At 37.2% G+C, this 21,686-nt stretch overlaps 1 protein-coding gene and 1 non-coding gene across 4 annotated transcripts in view; one reads left to right on the top strand and one right to left on the bottom strand.

Annotated features, from left to right (window-relative positions):
• Nucleotides 1–21,686, top strand: part of Usp34 (ubiquitin specific peptidase 34) — a 226,835-nt gene that overhangs the window by 102,246 nt on the left and 102,903 nt on the right. For all 3 annotated transcript variants that reach the window (XM_048352847.1, XM_048352848.1, XM_048352849.1), the window contains 6 exons: nt 1,928–2,027; nt 2,153–2,312; nt 6,172–6,298; nt 6,429–6,576; nt 14,657–14,757; nt 15,134–15,343. In XM_048352847.1, the coding sequence (XP_048208804.1) occupies nt 1,928–2,027; nt 2,153–2,312; nt 6,172–6,298; nt 6,429–6,576; nt 14,657–14,757; nt 15,134–15,343 (846 nt within the window). The remainder of the gene's footprint in view (nt 1–1,927; nt 2,028–2,152; nt 2,313–6,171; nt 6,299–6,428; nt 6,577–14,656; nt 14,758–15,133; nt 15,344–21,686) is intronic.
• On the bottom strand, nt 17,973–18,079 carry LOC125356988. The gene has a single exon (XR_007212020.1). It is a non-coding gene; the product is annotated as a U6 spliceosomal RNA (small nuclear RNA).

A 21,686-nucleotide genomic window follows, 5' to 3' on the forward strand; every position in this document is an offset into this window, starting at 1 on the left:
TTGATTTTAGTTCTATTGATGTGGTGAATTACATTGATTGATTTACGGATGTTGACCCATCCTTGTGACTGTGGGATGAAGGCTACTTGGTCATGATGTATAATTTTCTTGGATCAGTTTCTGGATCCTGTTAGCTAATATTTTATTGAGGAGCTTTGTGTCTGTGTTCATTAGTGATATTGGTCTGTAGTGTTCTCTTTTTTTATTGGGTCTTTGCCTAGTTTGGGAATGAGTATGATATTAGCTTCATAGAATGAGTTTGGGATTTCTCCCACTGTTTCTATTTCGCGGAAGAGTTTGAGGAGTATTGGTATTAGCTCCTCACTAAAGGTTTTATAGAATTCGTTGGTGAATCCATCTGGGCCTGGGCTTTTCTTTGTTGGGAGGTTCTTGATTACCCCCTGTATCTCGCTGTAAGTTATTGGTTAATTTAGTTGATTTATTTCTTCTTGGTTCAGTTTGGGCAGTTTATACTTCTCTAAGAATTGATCCATTTCTGTAAAATTATTGTTTTTTAGTGAGTAGAGGTTCTGGAAATAGTTCCTTATGATTGTTTGAATATCGTGTGTATTTGTTGTTACTTTTCCGGTGGAGTCCTTGATTTTACGTTGTTACTTTTCCGGTGGAGTCCCTGATTTTACGTATATGCGTCTCTTCTCTTCTTTTTTTTGTACGTCTTGCGAGGGTTCTGTCAATTTTATTTAATTTCTCAAAGAACCAGCTTTTAGTCTTATTTATTTGTTGAATGGTCTTTCTATTTTCAATCAGATTTATCTCTTCTTTAATCTTTGTGATCTCTCTCCTCCTAGTCATTTTAGATTTGATCATTTCTTGTTTCTTCAGTTGTTTTAGTGTCATTGTGAGGTTATTCACCTGCTCTGTTTCCATTCTTTAAATGTGAGTGCTGAGGGCGATGATCTTGCCCCTCAGTACTGCCTTAGCTGTGTCCCATAGGTTTCTTTGTGATGTATTTTCATTGTCATTGTGGCTTATGAATTTGTTAATTTCATCTTTAATTTGGTCTGTGGCCCAAGTGTTGGATAACAGTGTGGGGTTTAGCCTCCAAGAGTGTTTATAGCCTCTGTGGTAACCGTTGTTATTGAGGGTTACCTTTATTCCACTGTGGTCAGATATAATACATGGGATGACGTCAATACTTTTGTATTTGCTGAGGTTCTTTGTGTGGGCTATGACATGGGTCTATTTTGGAGTATGATCCATGGGCTGCTGAGAAGAAGGTGTATTGGGTCTCTGAAGGGTGGAAGATTCTGTATAGATCTGTCAGCTCCATTTGGGATATAGTGTTCCTTAGGACCTCAGCTCCCTTGCTAATCCTCTGGGTGTTGGATCTGTCTCTTGGAGAGAGTGGGGTATTAAAATCACCCACTATGATTGTGTTTGGGTCTACCTTGTTCTGTAGTTCTGTGTGAATTTGCTTGTCATATGTAGGGCCTCTTGTTCGGTGAGTATACATTTATTGCTGTGAACATCACAAATTTGCATGAGAATTTGGCTAGTAGATCTTTTAAATTTCTTGTGAATACAACTTGGATAAAGCATAGAACTATGATTTTTACTAATTTTTGGTTTAATTCCTTAGTAGCATGTTTTAGAGAATTAAGAATTTTTTACTTTATTGTAATTTGTGAGCTAGATATTTTACATTGTTTGGTTGCTTTGTAAATAATTTATTTGAACCCAATATCGGTTATAAAATTCATCAGTATCTGAGGAAGTTTTCAAGGCTTTTATTTATCTTTAATAGCCTTCTCTCTAAAATAGGAATTGCCCTTTTCTATTTTCTAAAATGTTAAATTGTTTTAGGTTTTTTTTCTTGCTGTTTTTAAGTTTGATACTCCAGTGTCCTGATCAGTTGCATCATTTAACAAACACAGTTTAGAGCTGACATCATATTTTTCTTTCCTAGCTATGTGGTATGGACCAATTTTGGGGCATTGCTTTAAGGGCACAATCTGGTGATGTCAGTCGAGCAGCCATTCAGTATATTAACTCCTATTACATTAATGGTAAGTTGTTTGTAATTTTGTTCAATAGATAATTTTATGTCAGGATATTTTGCTAAAGTGTACTCATTTTATTTTCTGTAAATGAAGATATAATTAACATACATGTATAAACGTTTGGGTTCCAGGTAAAACAGGTTTGGAGAAGGAGCAAGAATTTATTAGTAAGTGCATGGAAAGTCTTATGATAGCTTCTAGCAGTCTTGAACAAGAATCACACTCAAGTCTTACAGTTATAGAAAGAGGATTGCTTATGTTGAAGACACATTTGGAAGCATTTAGAAGAAGGTAATTTTTTATACTATCTGATAAGAATGAATTTCCTCTTTTATTGTTGACATGTCTAAAATGTACTGTTAAAATTAAAGTTTTTATTAAGTGTAGGTAGAAAGTATAATCGCCAATACCACAGGGTTAATAATTGAAGTAACTTTTAATTCAGAACATGTACTATTTCACTATAAGTAGGCAATATAATTTCTTAGTATATTTTGTACAATTTTAACATCTAATGTCTCTGAACATATATGTATGAATAAGAATTTCTGCACAGCATTTCCTCTCTAAGAAGATATGAATTATGATTTGAAAAGGCAGGAACACAGTTACCAAAACAAGTTGCACTAGAACTCTCACCAACATCAAGTAAATCTTTCATAGTTGAATCACACTGAGTCATTTAATTTCCATTTACCATGCAAACATGACCAAAAAAATTCTGTTAATGAATATCTGTGTAATTAATTTAGATATAGTCTGTGTAATAGAGGAATAAAGCAAATTAACATTTATGAATATTTCAACTAAAATAAAAGGTGAGTGGTTTTAATTAAGAAATTCTGTTGGTTAAGAGTCATTAATTATCAGTAAATGTAAAAGTACTAAGAACTTGAAAAATTGTTCAAATTAATAACTTCTTTTGACTTCAGATCTTAGGTTGATACTAAAAAGTCATGTAACTTATATTAACATTTTACTTGAAATATCAGAAATACTGAATAAGAACAGTATCAAACACATTCCTTATAAATAACATATGACCATAATTTGAAACATTTGAACATTGAAAAATTCTTTAACTATAATTTAGAAATTCCACTTAAACAATACCTTGTGATTTTTAAAGACTGCAAGAAAACTTTCAATAATTTTTTTCACAGAAACACCATTTTCTCATACCTTCATCACTTTAGAAAAATAAATGTGCTATCTTACTCAAATTCATAAAAACAATACTCATTACAAAATTCAGATATTCCATTAAGATAGACAATTTACATTTTCTATGATTGCTCTCTTCCTATAAGAAATATTTACTGTTAATGATATACTATTTCTTCTACTTTTTTATTTTTTGTATGTCTAACAATTCAGTAGGGCCTGTTGGTCCAAACCCTTAAGCTTTATACAGTGTATTATTACTAGTTTTTAACATTGTGATACATAAATACTTCTTTTAAAACTACAGTTGACCTGGCACTGCTGGCTCACACTTGCAATCCTAAGGTGCTTTAGCTGGCTGAGATGTGAGCATCACCGTTTCAGCCAGTTCAGGCAGGAAAGTCTCTTGAGACTTTTATCTCCAGTTAACCAACAAAAAGCTGGAAGTAGCTCTGTGGCTCAAGTTGTAGAATGCTAGCATTGAAAGAAAAAACAAACAATCGTGCCCTGAATTCAAGCTCCAGGACGGCACAAAAATAAAACATTCCTCCTCCCCCTAAAGATTCAATAATTTTTTGTTAGTTTAATTAATCAGAGCTCTCAAATCCTTTTTCATGCATTCAAACTTTGTTTTACCTTGTTAATTATTACTTTGGGCCAGTCCTGGGGCTTGAACTCAGGGCCTGAGCACTGTCCCTGGCTTCGTTTTGCTCAAGGCTAGCATTCTACTACTTGAGCCACAGCACCACTTCTGACTTTCTCTCATATATGTGGTGCTGAGGTGTTGAACCCAGGGCTTCATGTATTGGAGGTAAGCTCTCTACCACTAGGCCACTTTCCCAGCCCCGTGATACTGGGTTTTAAACTTAGTGCCTTATGCTTCCTTGTCAAGTATTCTACTGCTTGAGTCATACCTCTAATCCAGAATCTCCCATATATTACTACCCCAATAGTTTGGATTATAAACTCATGCTACCACATCCTATATGAAAATTTTTATTATCTTTCCCTTTATATATATCTTAGCTCATCTTTTATGCTAAAAGGGAATATGGTTATCCAATTTATATAATACAAGTGGAACTAGAAAATAAATAAAATTGAGTAGTTAGAAAACTTTCATATAAATTTTTGTCTGGTATCATTGTATGATACCAACTGCTTAATATCCTTAATGTTATTTAAAATTGCCTTTCATTCATGGACTCAAAATATAAAATAGTTATGTTTTTGTTTCTTACATTAATAGTGAATAGTTTCTTAAATATTTTTAAAGCTTATTAGCATATGTTAATTTTATCAGAGGCCTTTCATAGTGATAGTTCCATACATACGTGTACTTTGTTCAAATTCATCACTTCTGCTGTTCTTTATATCTCCAACTACCATGCGGGTGGGTGTGGGTGTGCGCGTGTGCGTGCGCGTGTTCCCTGACCTTCTTTTGCTCATGATTGGTGTTCTACCCCTTGAGCCACAGCTTTACTACTGACTTTTTTGTAGTTCAGTTTCACAGACTTGACTGGCAAGGCAGGGTTCAAACCATGGTCCTCAGATTTGTCTCCTCTGTAGCTAGGATTACAAATGTGAGCCGCTGGCATCTGTCTCCTTTCTCCCCCTTCTTAAACAATTTTTGACTGGTTTTCTTAACCTATTTTCCTGACATGCAGTATAAAGTACTTTGATTATAGTCACTTTTCCCATCACTATTTTTTGCCTCTCCATGGGTCCCTCACCTCCCCAAACAGTACCCATTTTACACTCAGGTCATCCTTTTTCCCTTTCTCTTACCCTTACCCTTACCCTTACCCTTACCCTTTCCCCTGTCCCTGTCCCCTTCCTTCCTTATTATGGTGCTGGCGCTTAAACTCAGGCCTGGGCACAGTCCCTGTGCTTTTGTACTCAAGGCTAGTGCTCTATCACTTAAGCCATAGTCTACTTCCAGTTGTGGTTAATGAAGTTTAGAGTGTCACAGACTTTCCTGTCCTGGTTGGCTTTGGCTTTGAACCTTTATCCTCAGCTCTCAGTCTCCTGAGTAGCTAGGATTGCAAGCATGGGCCACTTACACTGGCCTTTCCTCCTCTCATTCCCCTGTCCCCACCCCCATTGTTTTGGGGGCTTGAATTCAGGACCTGGCTGTTGTCCCTGAGCTCTTTTTGCTTAAGGATAGCACTATTTGAGCCATAGCCCCACTTCTGGGACTTTACTGCCCTGGCTGACTTCAAACTGTGATCCTCAGATCTCAGCCTTCTGAGTATTTAGGATTACAACTGCTCAGCTTTTCTTTTTTTTAAACGTCTAGAGTCAGTTTTTGTTATCACAACTTGGGAGCAGAGGAGCTTACTAATTTCTGAAGAGTAGAGAACAGAAATGCTGCTAAATGTCCTGTGATGTTTGTGATAGTCTTTCTGCTGCCTTTCAAAAAGAATAAAATCATTGACGTAAAACATACCAGAACAACCCTGGCCTTGAAATTACCAACAGAAAACATAGTTTAGCTTAGTCATAGGACCTGAATATTGGATTCTTTGTAGGGAAATCCATTTATTCCCTCACTTTCCCCTTTTACAGAGCAACTGCAGAGCTAAAAAAAAAAAAAAAGGATACCTTAGAAAGTATTATGCTTCATGCTTTTCTTTGGAATATGTTTTCCTTGTTTATTTTATAATTTTACCAGTAATGAGATGCAATCTTAAATTTCATTTTATTGCTAGAATGTATTTCTATCTCAGTGTCATCCCTTTCTTATTCTCTCCTTAACAGTTCTTAGTAGGATTTTCCTTCTAGTAATTTTTCTTGGGAAATATTTCTTAAACAGCTCATAGTTGTTTGTGTGTTTGTTTTTTCAGCTTTAAGTGAAAATACAGTGCTTTCATAGTAAATTGGTGCATAGAACTCTGAACATTTCCAGCGTGTAAAACTTAGAAAACTGATGCAACATTAAAATGCTTGTTGATATCATTTTATTTGCTTTTTTGTCTTGTTTTAGGTTTGCATATCATCTGAGGCAGTGGCAAATAGAAGGCACCGGTATTAGTAGTCATTTGAAAGCCCTGAGTGACAAACAGTCTTTGCCGTTAAGGGTTGTATGCCAGCCAGCTGGGCTTCCAGATAAGGTGATTAGAGTATTAATGTCCAAATTTTTAACATCTCCAATTTCAGATATTTGGTGGTTGGGCTTTTGGTTTTGTTTTTAATTTTAACTTAGTGTTAATATTTTTAAATTGATTGCATCTCATATTTCAGATGACTATTGAAATGTATCCTAGTGACCAGGTAGCAGATCTTAGGGCTGAAGTAACTCATTGGTATGAAAATTTACAGAAAGAACAAATAAATCAACAAGCTCAACTTCAGGAGTTTGGTCAAAGCAGCAGAAAGGCAGAGTTTCCTGGTAAGTCCAATCGTTCCAAATTTCTATTTTTTTTTTCTGCTTAAAGTTTGTTGTTGTTGTTGTTGAACAGCTTTTTCAGTCCCTTTTTTTTTTCCTGCACTAATCAAATTCCTTAGATGGGATGTATTATAAACACCTGAAGTTTATTTTTTAATGGTTCGGACATTGGGAAGCATAAGATCAAAGTGCCTAGAGTCTGGGAATGCTGCTTTCTGCTACCAAGATAGTTATTAAGGAAGTTGCTCCTTCTTGTTGCAAAAGGTGGATGGTCAAAAAGAAAGATAATACCTCTGTCAAATCCTTTTATATAAGCAATAATCTGTTCATGCGCTGCAACCCCCAAGACCTAAACAGTGCCCAAAAAGTCCCACCCTCCAATGCTTTTGCCTAAGGGATTAAGTTTGGAGAAGATACAAACATTGAAATCACAGCAACAATTTAAAAAGTTTTCTCTGTATCAACTAACTGTATTTGTCTCTTCTGGTACTATTCATTTTCAGATAGAAAAATTGCTAAAAGTTTTCATAGGTTGTTTACAATTATTCACCTTTTTCTCAGAAAAAATTGTTATTATCTTCAAGTAAGTGTACAAAGGCATTATATTTCAGCACAGCAGTTTAAAGTTATATTTAATCTTGATATGATAATTCAAAACGTTTTAAAACTGATAAACCATTTGAAATTTTTTTTGTAAATTTAGATTTCATGTATTACCCACTCTTAATTCAAGTTTGGTTTAGTTTTTTTCCTTTTTATTGTATTTTCATTTTTTTCACAGTATATGTAAACAATGCACTCTTAGGATGTTTATTTTTTTCGTGTGGTCATAAAATTATATATTTGATTTTTCTACTTATAATTCTTTCTGCCACTGGGATTTTAATATCTTTGCATAAGATATGTGAAATAACCCTGAAAGAAACATCATGAAAACTATTACTTTCTGTTTAAAAATTTTAGTGGTTTTAATGATAGATTGAATACAGATTGAACATCTCTAAAAGAAATATTTGAAATGTTCTTAGATTGGAACCCGTTTGGTTCCTATGTGATGTGTGCAAAAGATTTTGGATTTTTTCAGTTAGGAATGCTAAGCTTGTAAAGTCTGTGAAATATTTCAAAACCTGAAATAAGGGAATAAAATGTTTATGTTTAGGTATATAGATTTTGTGTGTATGCACACATGTGCGCACGAGTGTGTGTGCACGCGCACATACACACAGAGCTTAGAAATCTTGCCAGGTGTCTGTGGCACCCATAATCCTAGCTACTCAGGAGGCTGAGATCAGAGGATCATGGGTTAAAATAAAGCCAGTGAGGACAACAAAGTTCATGAGACCTCGTTATCTCCAGTTAAACAGCAAAAAATCGAGAAGTGGCGCTGTGTGTAGTAGAGCACTAACCTTGAGCAATAAAGCTCAGAGACAGTGCCTAGGCCCTAAGTTCAAGTTCCAGGACTGGCACAAAAAAGTCTAAAATATGCTTCTTAAGGTTTTGTTAACTTGCTTGTATACCTCTTTTAGTATACTTCTTATTCCCATCTTTAAACTACTATTTCCCTTTTCTTGACATACTTTATTCCCATATGCATATATTCTTGAAGAGATGCTAAGAAATGAGAATGTGCATTTATGGCATGCATGCATCTATTCATCCTTCTGTCTGTCCATCTTATATGAACAGAACTGGTAGCATCACCACTGGGTTCATTACTATAATCTTAGCTACTCAGGAGACAGATCTGAGAATTGTGATTCAGAACTGTTGTGGGTAACAGATCCATGGCTCTTACTTTCCAGATAACATACGGAATCCAAAGGGCTCAAGTAGTAGAATGCCAGACATGAGGGAAAAAGCGCGTGCGCGCACTCTCTCTGGCTCGCTCTCTCTCTCCCTCCCTCCCTCCCTTCCTCCCTCTCTCCCCCTTCCTCCCTCTCTCCCCCTCCCTCCCTCCCCTCTCCTCCTCCCCCTTACCCCCTTTCTACCTCTCTCTCCCCCCTCTCCCTACCACCTCTCCCTTCTCCTTCCTCTCTCTTTCTCATAGACACACATGTGCACAAAATAGTAGCATCATATTCTAGTCTTTGCTTGTAGTGCTTAACATTTTGTTAGAAAACATTCCAGCTTAGTTACAGAAAGTTCATTCACAGGGCAGACTATGATATTTTTTTTTTTACCTCTTCTTTATTAATGAACATTTAGCTTACTTCCATTCTTCTTTTCTTTTCTTTTTTGAGGTACTGGGCATTGAACCCAGGGCCTGTGTATTCTAGGTAAGTGCTTTACCACTGAGCTTCAACTCCAGTTCTTTTAAAGTTATGTTTCTTCAGAAAAGGCTTCACTAAGTCATCTAGGTTGACCTTGAACTTGCATTTTCAGTCCTTCTGCCTCCCCTCTTAAGTGACTAGATTACTGTGGTGTGCCATCAGATTTGAGATACTTCTTTTTCTCTGTTATAAATAGCTCTACATTGAGTCTGTAAATGCATAATTTCTGACCAAAAGTTAACTGATTCTGTTATGTTGAAGTGTGTTAAACCTAAAGAGGAATATATGAAATGAGTAATATAGCAAAATGAAAGTTCAAGTTCTTTTCAACCCAGATTAAGAACTAGAATACTAGTAAGAGCTATGTGGGTGTTTTCCCCAGTAACAGCCTTTTCCTTGCCCCTAAACATTACCTTGAGTTTTGGATTTATTATTGGCAACTATACTTTTACTAGATTTGAGGTAAAGAGAAGTGTAACACTATTACCTGAGAGATGACAGGAGATGAAAAACTTTAAACCTTTCCTTACCAGTTTATAAAGCCTCATCTGTTGATATAATTCAAGGTGTTCCTTAGGGCTGTAATACTGATAAAATTCTGGAATATACAACAGTAATAGGGTCAGAAGGTCCCTCCTTCCCTCTCTCCCTACTTTGCCTACCTTCTCCCTTCCCTTCCTCCATTCCTCTACCTTCCCCTCCTCCCTCCTTCATGATTACTAGTAACTCTCAAGCCAAAACAGACTTTGTTCTATAAGATAAATGTTGTCTATTTCAAACACAGTAGGATATGAAGATGAGAACAAAAACTTTAGTAGCTCTCTTCTTTAAATTTTTTTTTTAATTTTTTATTTTCTTCAGTGCTGTCCTGGGGCTTGAACTCAGGGCCTAAGCACTGTCCTGAGCTTTTTTCACTCAAGGCTAGAGCTCTACCATTTGAGGCACAACTCTACTTCGGGCTTTTTGGTAGTTTCATTGAAGATAAGAATCTCAGTCTTTCTTGTCTAGGCTCTCTTCAGATCTCTTTCCTCCAATCTTAGCCTCCCGAGAGTAGCTAGGATTAAAGGCATGAACTACTGGCACCTGGCTTAATAGTTCTTTTATTAAGACAGTCCAGGTAAGGATAGAAGTATGGCCCAGATAGTAGTGCTACCAGCTTTAACAAGTATGAGGCCCTGAGTTCAAACTCCAGTACTGCAAAAAACACAGCAAAAAAAAAAAAAAAAAGTACTATTCTTTAAAAACATAGATTCTTACTGATTGTTCTCTTGCATCTAGCACAAAACAGTGACAGAGAGGTATATTCTATCATCCTCCTAATGATTGTTTTTCATTCTTTTCTATATCTTGTTTCTAATATCATTTTTCTCATTGCTGTTTTTTTTGTTTTGCTTTTTAATTTTCATCTCATAATGTAATTCAGTGTTAAAAAAAAACAAAACAAACAGAAATGGGTCTGGGAATATGGCCTAGTGGCAAGAGTGCTTGCCTCCTATACATGAAGCCCTGGGTCCAGTTCCCCAGCACCACATATATAGAAAACAGTCAGAAGTGGCTCTGTGGCTCAAGTGGCAGAGTACTAGCCGTGAGCAAAAAAGAAGCCAGGGACAGTGCTCAGGCCCTGAGTCCAAGCCCCGGACTGGCAAAAAAACAACAACAAAACAAAACAAACACAAAATAACAACAAACCCAGAAGTGGAGCTGTTGCTCAAAGTGGTAGAATGCTAACCTTGAGCAAAAAGAGCTCAAGTGACTGCACCCAGGCCCTGAGTTTAAACCCCACAACAGACCCTTGCCCCCCAAAAAATTATAGGTAGAAGAGAAATGTGCTCATTACCTGATTTATGTAACTGTAACCCCTCTGTATATCGCCTTTACAACACCAACAAAAAATTCTTGGTTGGAAGTAATTTTGTTTCAGAATTTTAAAGGAATTAGTAAGTGTTGCTATTAAGACTTAAGAAGCCATGCTATTTTCTGATATTTTTAAACTTGTTTTATGTTTTCTTTATAGCCTGTAATTAATCTTGTCCATACTGCTAAGAAAATTTACACTGTGGCTCTAAATACAAATCTGTTTTAAATTGTGAGTTCTTTAATATTCAAGTGTTAGTGGGACTTTCAGTTTGGCAACATGTGTCTTCCAGTTTGGAAAAATGTTTTTATACTGGTGTTAAAGATTTTAATTTCTGTTTTCCCTCTTAACAGTATTATGCTTTTATATTGGTTTTTTTTAAAATCTAATAACTCATCTAATAATTACTTCTTTCCTATGTTTGTTTGGGTTTTTGGTTTTTTTTTTTTTTTTGCCAGTCCTGGGGCTTGAACTCCCTGTCCATGGCTTCTTTTTGCTCAAGGCTAACATAACACTCTACCACTTGAGCCACAGTGCCACTTCCGGCTTTTTCTGTTTATATGGTGCTGAGGAATCGAACCCAGGGCTTCATGTATATGAGGCGAGCACTTTACCACTAGGCCATATTCCCACCCCCTTATTTTTTATTTCTGAGAATTTTAACTCAATTTTCCTGAGAGTGGGTTTCAACTTTATTTTGTCTTCCTTACGTGAGGTTATTGCTTTCTGTCATCATTTCTTAATGTCTGTGAATTGTTTTTTGTTTTCTTGATAAACCTATCTGTTTTCTTAGTTGACATACCTTTTTGAGGATAGAGGATATTGGTGTTTTTAATTGTTAAATCTTCCTCTTATCTGATAACATTTTTTACATCATTTACATTTAATGTAATTACCTACTTGTTTCTTCTCTTTGACTTCTACTATATATATTTACTACTGATTTTTATCAGTCTTTGTGACAGTGTGTAGATATGTTTCTATTTGTTTTTTTCTAATGAACTTTCTTTAAAACTTTGTTCTACAAGTGTTCCTGTGATGAATTTTCTCAAGCTTTTATTTGTCCAAAATTGTTTATAAAATGTTTTCATAAAACATTTGTTGTTGGGGCTGGGGATATGGCCTAGCGGCAAGAGTGCTTGCCTCATATACATGAGGCCCTGGGTTCAATTCCCCAGCACCACATATACAGAAAACGGCCAGAAGTGGCGCTGTGGCTCAAGTGGCAGAATGCTAGCCTTGAGCGGGAAGAAGCCAGGGACAGTGCTCAGGCCCTGAGTCTAAGCCACAGGACTGGCCAAAAAAAAAAATTGTTGTTGTTGTTATTAGTCAGTCATGGGGCTTGAACTCAGTCCCTAAGCTTATTCTCGTAAGGGTAGTGCTTTACCACTTTGAGCCACAGGCCTACTTTTGATTTTCTGATAGTTAATTGGAGATAAGAGTCTCATGGAGGGGCTGGGAATATGGCCTAGTGGCAAGAGTGCTTGCCTCCTACACATGAAGTTCTTGGTTCGATTCCCCAGCACCACATATATGGAAAACGGCCAGAAGGGGCGCTGTGGCTCAGGTGGCAGAGTGCTAGCCTTGAGCGGGAAGAAGCCAGGGATGGTGCTCAGGCCCTGAGTCCAAGGCCCAGGACTGGGCAAAAAAAAAAAAATAATAATAATAAGAGTCTCATGGACTTTCTTACCTGTCTGGATTCGACCAGCTATCCTTAGGTGTCATCCTGCTAAGTAGCTAGGATTACAGGTGTGAGCCACCGTCACCCAGCCAAGCCAGCCTTTATTTTTGAAGAGTACTTTTACTATATCTAGTGATATAAATCACAACTTTTTTTTCTTCCTTTAAAACTTTGCAAACATTATCATTATTTTGCTTCCAAGATTTCTGACAAGAATCTGGGTTTTGTTGAAATGCTAGTATCTCATGCTTGTATATAATTGTACCTACTCTGAAAGCTGAGATGTGTGAATCAAGGCTCAAAGCCAATTTAGGCAAACACTCTACCACTTGAGCCATGCCCCTAGCCCTTTCTACTGTGATTGTTTATGAGAATAGAATTCTGTCTCTGTGCCTCAGCCAGCCTGGGTCATGATGCCCCTATTTACAGTTCCCACACAGCTGTGATAACAGACTAATACTATCATACTCAACTTTTTAATGATTGAGAGGATGTCTCAAACACTTTTTCCTTGGACTGACATTGAAGTACAGTCCTAATCTCTACTTCGTGAGTAGGTAGGATTATGAACTACACACCTTTGCACTTGGGTACTAAGGGTTTTTCCATGTCTTTCTAGAACTGTTAAGGTATCTAGCACACAGAATCTTTTTAAAAGTATTAAAAGGTAGGAAGTCCTATGATTTATTGTACAATCTGGTTTAGCAATGTAATGAACATCACAGGTTTTCATAAATCCCATAAACTGAGTACTTGATTCACAATAGAAGTTTATTTCTTATAGTTTTGGAGGCTGAGACATCTAAGATAAAGAATCTGGTAGATTCTATTGCTTATTAAGGATCTCTTTTCTCATAGATGATGACTTCTGTATAAGACCTCACATAAATTCAGAAAGGAGCAAGCATATTCCCCTAGATCTCTTCGATAGGAATACTGATCCCTTTCATCAGAGTAGTTCCTTCATGACCTTGTATCCTTCCAAAGGCTCCTTCTCCCAATGTTATAACCTTGATGATTAAAGGTTAAAATATAGGCCAGATGTAATATCTTAATTTTGTAATCCTGGCTCCTTGGGAGGCATCAACAGGGGCTTGCAGTTTGAGGTTTGCCAGGCCAAAAAAATTTTTTTTGACCTCTGGCTAGAAACAGTGGTATATGCCTGTCATCTCAGTGATAGGAGGAAGCAAAAGTAGGAGAGTGGTGCCCAGGCTAGCTCAAGTATAAAATGAGACTCCATCCAAAAATAACAAAGCTAAAAAGACTGACAGTGGATCAACTGGTAAAGTGCCTGAAAGTGATAGCAAGTACAAGATCTTGAGTTAACATTCCCCCCCCCCCCAATTTCAAACACATCTAATTGGGGGATACACAAATATTCCTCAAACCAGTGTACATGTCCATGAACATAAACACAGACCTATCTAATAAGAAATGAAATTCAAAGTTATAAGTAAACCACCAACTATCTGAGTTGACTTTTGAGAGCATCTTACTGACTCAAACAAAGTCTTTGTATTGCTATTGTTATTTTGTAGTACTGGGGATTGAACTGCGGGCTTTATACTTGTTTCGCAAGTAATCTGCCACTGAACCGTGTGTCCCACCCTGTTCTTTGTTGCTTATTTTAAGATAGCTCTTTCCTGCAATAAAAAGTACCTGGACCACCGTAGCTTATTTTACGCTTTCCATAGTTACTTCACTTACAAAGGAGTGCCACTATGTCCAGGTTACCTCCATTAAGGTCCTCCCAGTCTCAGCTTCCCACATATCAGGTATGTCACTGTGTCTGCTAAGGGTTGAGAAGAGGGACTTGTGCACATTTCTGCCTGGACTGGTCTGAAATAGGGAGTCTCACCCTTCCAAGTAGATAGGATTATGCATGAGTTTCTGGTGCCCTGTTTATATTGTCTTATCACTGATAACGATCATTAATATTTTAATATACAAGATCAGCAACGATATATTTGGTTACTTTATTTAGCAAACAGAAGATGGGACTTAGAAATAATGATAAAGGAATAGGTATATGATTATAGTGAAGGGAAATTGACAAAAAAACTTAATAGAGCATATTCATTTTTTCTAATTTTCTTATTCATTTGAAGAGAAAAGGTAATTACAGAATGTATGTATATGTTAGTACTGTATCCACTTGCCTCAATTGTAATACTTTTCAAGAATTATCCTTAAGGTTAAGTTACATAGGGTTATACTTTTCTTAGCAAATCAATTATCTCTTATAAAAAATTTACTTCCTTTTTCTCTTATTTTAAGGTGGGCTCATGGGACCTGTCAGGATGATTTCATCTGGACATGAGTTAACAACAGATTATGATGAAAAAGCACTTCATGAGCTTGGTTTTAAGGATATGCAGGTACATAAGTAAATTCGAATCTAGTTTTAATTATCTGTCAATAATTTAATAGTCAAAGGCTTTATTTTAAGCATAGTTCTTACTGCTTACATTAAAAATAAATGTTTTTGTGGCAGTCCTGGGGCTTCAACTCAGGGTCTAGGCACTGTCCCTGATCTTTTGCTCAAGGCTGGTGCTCCAGCTTTTTCTGTTGATATGGTGCTGAGGAATCAAACCCAGGACTTCATTGCATGTTGGGCAAGCACTCTACAGTTGTGCCACATTCCCAGCCTCTTACATTAAAATTTTAAGGGAAGTTATGTAGTTGATTTATTGAACCAAAGACTTGATATGTGTAACTCCCTCTCTCTCCCCCCTATTTCTCCTGTTTTTGTAGATGGTGTTTGTATCTTTGGGTGCACCAAGGAGAGAACGAAAAGGAGAAGGTGTTCAACTGCCTGCATCTTGCTTGCCACCACCTCAGAAGGACAACATTCCGATGCTTTTGCTTTTACAAGAGCCTCATTTAACTACTCTATTTGATTTACTAGAAATGCTTGCAACATTCAAACCACCCTCAGGAAAAGTGGCAGTGGATGATAGTGAGGTGACTGTTAGATTTATTTTCCACAAATATTCTCTCATCTTTGTGTTGAGAGAAAAATAATGTCTTAAGAAAATCTGGGAACCAGATTAATTATTGGTAAACAGTGATTAATATGATCTGGGCATACTGTTTTTAGTGTGTGTGTGTGTGTGTGTGTGTGTGTGTGTGTGTGTGTGTGTGTGTGTTGCACGTGCGCATGTGTGCACACATGTATTTATGTGTGCACACAAGCAAACAGATGCACATTCCTGTTCTGGGGCTTGAACTCAGGATGTGGACGTCATCCTACTTGTTCTTTGGCAGATTGGAGCTATGTTTTTGTTTTTTTTTAAATGCTATTTTTAAAAAGTATTGTTTGTTTTGCAGGGGGAAAAAAACACACCAAAAAATACATGTGGGAAAAAAAAAGCCAAAGAACTGGGACATTTTGCAGAATATATATATGTGCACACACATACACACACATATATACATGTACGTATATATACACACATGGGGAAAATATTGTTTAAAAATGATCAAAATAGGTCCAGTTTCACCCTTCGTTAAATCCAGTGTGGGAGACATTGGTAATGGAAATTCTTAACAGTTTCAAGTAAACTTAACAGAGAAGTAGTTCTGTATAGAAATTGATGCTAAAACTGAAATCTGTAATAGTATTGTTAGTTCAGTAAAGATACAAAATTTTTTTTGGGTGTGAGAAGGTTTCTCTCAGACTATGTATCCTGAACTCAATGAAAAGGACAAGTGATCTATACATAGCATTCTAATGCTATTTTGTTTAATTCAGGGTTTTACAGTGTAAGCCAGGGCCAGTCATGAACTTATGATCCTCCTGACTCAGCTTTCTGAGTTCATGTACCACCATACCCAGCAGCAATTTGCAGTCCTACCTATTCAGGAGGCTGAGCTCAGAGGATTGCATTTCAAAGCCAGCACTGGCAAAGTCTGTGAGACTCCCACCTCCAATTAAGCACTGAAAAAGCTGAAAGTGGTCTGTGGCTCAGTGATGATAGAGCACTAGCCTTGAGCAAAAAAAAAGGTCAGAGACAGCAGCCACATCCTGAGTTTAAGCCCCAGGTCTGGCACAAAAACAAAAAGGCATTAGACAAGCCTAGGAATTATTAGAGATAATTAGTAAAATATGGAGGGCAATGGAAATTAATAGATTTAGAGGGATGATATTGAAAAAGCTAAGCAAAGTGAAATATATTTGATTTATGGGACTTATAAGCTGTTCTCCATTTTACTTTAAGTAAAATCAAAGAGTAAAAGAGTAAGTAAATCAAAGAGTAAGTAAGTAAATCTTAAGCAGAGGTAGATTCACATGTTCTGAGTTTTCATTAATTTACTTGCAACAATATCAAAGGTAGTAACAAATTTAATATGTAAGTCCAAGAATGAGTTCCCAGTGCCCTAGAATTGGATGGTGGCAGTGGAAATAAAGTGAGAATAGGACAGAAACAAAGTTACTTGGTGGTAGATTGAGAGGAGGAGGAGGAAGTAATGAGAATTCAAGAAGGAAGAGGTAGGAATGGTTTTGGGGCTGTTGTTGTTTTGTTGGTCATGGAGCTTGAACTCGGGGCCCTGGTGTTGTCCCTGAGCTGCTTTTTGCTCAAGGCTAACACTCTACCACTTGAGTCACACCGCCACTTCCAGCCTTTTCTGTTTAGGTGGTAATGAGGAATTAAACCTAGGGCTTTATGCATGCTGCGCAAGCATTCTACCACTAAGCCACATTCCCAGCCCCAAGAAGTAGTTGTTGTTATTTTTGGTCATTGTTACATTTTGTTTTTTTTGTTGTTGTTTTGCGGGTCCTGGGCCTTGGACTCAGGGCCTGAGCATTGTCCCTGGCTTCTTTTTGCTCAAGGCTAGCACTCTGCCACTTGAGTCACAGCACCACTTGTGGCCATTTTCTGTATATGTGGTGCTGGGGGATCGAACTGAGAGCTTCATGTGTAGGAGGCAAGCACTCTTGCCACTAAGCTATATCCCCAGCCCCTACATTTTGTTTTGAAATGAGATCTTGTTGTTGTAGCTCACCCTTTTCTTGAATTTAGAACCTTCTTGCCTAGACCTTCCAAATGCTAGGCTTACTGGTGTACTCCAATATACCTGACTAAAAATTCTTTCTTAATTAATTTATTGTCAAGGTGATATACAGAGAGATTATAGTTTCATATGTAAGGCAGTGAGTACATTTATTATCAAACTTCTTACCTCCCTCATTTTTCTCCTACCTTCTCCCCCCTCTCCGATTCCCCCCCATATTGCCTTGTAAGTATTGCTATTACATTGGTTCTACTTTTACCCTTTGTCTCTCCATTTTGATGTTCCCCTTCCCTAGTTCCAATAAATGTATATACGATACCATATACGATGCCCAGGGAACCAAAATCAGTTACAGTGGCATCAAGGGTAAAACCCTGGGAATAAAGACAAAAGAAAAAGGCATAATTTCACATGATATGTTGAAAATAATAATGATAAACCACTTATTTCCAAAACTTGGAGTTCATTTCACTTAGCATCATCTTACATGTTGATAAGTACTATTTATTGAGCTATTGTCTTCTGTAGGACTATCCTAGACAAGTACTAATTATTACCAATGAGATGAGGGAAACCAAAAAATATGCAATGCTTTACAAAGTTGCATGTCATCCTTGCACAGGGGCCATGCTAATCTTCTCTGTATCATTGCAATTTTAGTATATGTGCTGCCTAAGTGAGCACTAAAAATTAATTCCTCTTCTCCTCCCCCCCCCAACCTTTTCTCCCTCCTTTTTTTTTTTTTTTTTTAAGCTGGTCCTGGAACTTAAAGAGCCTCTTTTCACTCAAGGGTAGAGTTCTACCACTTGAGCCACAGGGCCACTTCCAGCGTTTTCTATTGGAGATGAGAGTCTCACAGACTTTTCTGCCTGGGCTGGCTAAGAACCACAATCCTCAGATCTCAGCCTCCTGCGTAGCTGGAATTACAGTCATGAAGCCACCTGGCTTAGAAATTTATTTTCAATCTACTGCCATTTTTTTCTTTTTGTGCTTATACTGGGGCAGTGCCAGTATAAGAGTCTCATGCTCTTGCTTAGTTTTTTCTCTCAAGGCTGGCACTCTGTCAGTTGAACCTCACCTGTACTTCGAGCTTTTTTGCTCGTTAATTGGAGTCTCACAGACTTTGAAGTCAGCACAGGCTGGCTTCAAATCACAATCCTCAGATCTCAACCTCCTGAGTAGCTAGGACTATACATATGAACAACCAGTACCTGGCATTTTTGAAAATGTCTTAAGAATTGACTTATCCTAAGGTCATTCTTTTCCATATCTTATCTAATAAATGACAATCCCGAGACTAATTAGAGCATATGGTAGTGCATTCATAGGTTTCCTTTTTATGCTACTGTTCTTTTACTTCAAAAATGTTCACTGAGGAATGTTCACTACTGGCTCACGCCTTTAATCCTAGCTATGCAGGAGGCTGAGATCTGAGGATTGTAGTTCAAAGCCAGCCCAGCCCGGGCAGGAAAGACAGTGAAAGTCTTATCTCCAATAAATCACTCAGAAAATGAGAAGTGGTGCTGTGGCTCAACTAGTAGGGTGCTAGCTTTGAGCTGAAGAACTCAGAGACAGCTCCCAGGCCTAGAGTTCAAGCCCCATGATCGACAAAAAAAATAAATGTTCACTCACTGATCTCCCAAGTTTCTCTGATTTGTTTGTAGTTACTGAGTCCTCTTACCCACTCGTTTCTCTTGGAGTACTTTTTTTTTTTTTTTTTTTTTGCCAGTCTGGGGCTGAACTCAGTGCCTGAGTACTGTCTGGCTTCTTTTTGCTCAAGGCTAGCACTCTACCACTTGCGCCACAGCGCCACTTCTGGCCTTTTCTATATACATGGTGCTGAGGAATCAAACCCAAGGCTTCATGTTTATGAAGCGAAAACTTTACCACTAGGCTATATTCCCAGCCCTCTTGGGGGGGGGGGGGGTACGTTTTAAGAATAATCCTTTTGTTCATGTTGTATAATCAATAAGTGGTACCTGTCAACATTTCTTGATGTCTTTTTATGTCACAAATGCTAAACTCTTTATTTCATGTTAGCATTGTATTGGTAATTTGAGATAGACAAAGTGGACACATAGTTCATGCCTGTCATTCTAGGTCCATGGGAGTCTGAGTGCCAGAGGATTATGGTTTGAAGCTAGCACAAGCATAATGTGAGACCTTTTCTCAAGCTGAGATCAGATGGGTTTGCATTCCAGAGGCTACCTACTGTTGGTAGGAGTGAAGAGAAGGCATTACAGATTTACAGAAAGGCAAATGATACCTTGTAAAACATCAGTGTAGACAAAATAATTCATATAACAATGAGAAGTTGTAACCTGTTCCTCAGAGGACATCATATGAATTGGTGAGAATATGAGATCTTTTGGAGTGGCTTTGAAGAAATAAACCTTAGGATCTTATAAAAACCCAAGTAATAGGTCCAGGTAATAAGTCTTTGTGATATTTGACTGAGGCCTAAACCAGAAGAGGAACATTTCATGCAGAAGGATCTATCTACTTACAGGACATGTGTATGTCTCATATTTTAAAACCTTTCAGTAATTGCAGAACCTAATTCCTTCAGAATCTTTTCTGGTTTGGAGTTCAGTCTCACTTTGTTTTTAAATATATATGTATATATATATATATATATGTATATATACATATATATTTAATTTTTGGCCAGTCCTGGGCTTGGACTCAGGGCCTGAGCACTGTTCCTGGCTTCTTTTTTGCTCAAGGCTAGCACTCTGCTACTTGAGCCACAGCACCACTTCTGGCCATTTTCTGTATATGTGGTGCTAGGGAATTGAACCCAAGGCCTCATGTGTACGAGGCAAGCACTCTTGCCACTAGGCCATATCCCCAGCCCCTGTTTTTTTTAAAGAAGTGTTAACAAAGGAGTAGAGCTGTTTTAGTGAGGAACTCTCACTACCATTTCATCTACTAAGTCCAAAGTGTAAAACTCAAGTATTGCTTCAGTTTCATCAGGGCTATGAAAGGTCAAGTTCACCTTAAAACTCCCGTTATAAAATTATCTTGCCTATCATGTGCAGCTATTCCTATATATTTCTACATTCACAGATTAAACTATCTAAGGAATGGAAATATTTGAAAAAGAAAACTGGATGTTTACTGAATGCCCAGATTTTTTGCCCTATCACTGAACCTCTATGCATTATATAGTCTAAAAATATTTAGATTGTATTACATATTGTAAGTAAGGTAGAGATGATTGAAAGTGTGTGGGAGAATGTGTTGAGATTTCATGCTACAGTGTTTGTTTTATGGTTTGTCTTTTTTTTTTTTTTTTTGCCAGTCCTGGTGCTTGGGACTCAGGGCCTGAGCACTGTCCCTGGCTTCTTTTTGCTCAAGGCTAGCGCTCTAGCTCTTAAGCCACAGTGCCACTTTTGGCTTTTCCTATATATGTAGTGCTGGAGTTTCGAACCCAGGGCTTCATGTATGTGAGGCAAGCACTCTACCATTAGGCCACATTCCCAGCCCCACTTGTTTTATGTTTTAAGACATGGTTTTGCTGTATAACCTAGGCTGGCCTTGAACTCAAGATCTTCCTGCCTAAAACTCTTTTAAGTTCTGGGATTATCAGTCTTGTACTATACTATGTCTCGCTTTGTTACTTGCTTTTATATTAAGGAACTTGAGCACTTGTAGTTTTTTTGTGAACATATATCCTGAAGTAGAACCTCACAGTTAACAGAGGGATGACTATATACTATCTTTATAAAACTATTGTACCAAAAGAACTGTTGCTCTTTATAGACATTAATAATACTTTGGCATATCTTAATATATATTATACTAAAGTATCAGTTTTTAGCACCAATGGTAATAAAATAATAAATGAATTTCTGCTCTTTGGGAAACAAACAAAACTGTAAATGTTATCTTTGGCTATTTGTTACATCTGGGGAGGGGGGCAGGGAGAAGCAGACTTCGTTTTTTCATACATGTCTTTTGAAACATCTTTTTTTAAACTTTGTATACCACCCTACTCAATTTAAATGATCACAAGTGGTTCTTTAAAATTGTTTGCTTTCATCTAATCTTTGTTCACAAATCCAGGTCAAGAATTTGGTTTACCCCCAAGTATTTGTTGTAAGTAAATTAGTCATCTACAAAGAAATAGGTGATGATCTAGAAATTCACTTGAGTGGCCTTATGAAACATGATTTCACTTCTGTTTGAAAAGTTTCCTGAGGAAAGTGCTTAATCTTTCTGTTCATAAAATATATTCATATATGTTGAAAAAGTGCTGTTTTTATGTGACTTCATTTTCTTGAATACA

This window comes from Perognathus longimembris, chromosome 8 (genome assembly GCF_023159225.1).
Source record: "Perognathus longimembris pacificus isolate PPM17 chromosome 8, ASM2315922v1, whole genome shotgun sequence".
In the NCBI taxonomy this organism is placed as follows: domain Eukaryota; kingdom Metazoa; phylum Chordata; class Mammalia; order Rodentia; family Heteromyidae; genus Perognathus; species Perognathus longimembris.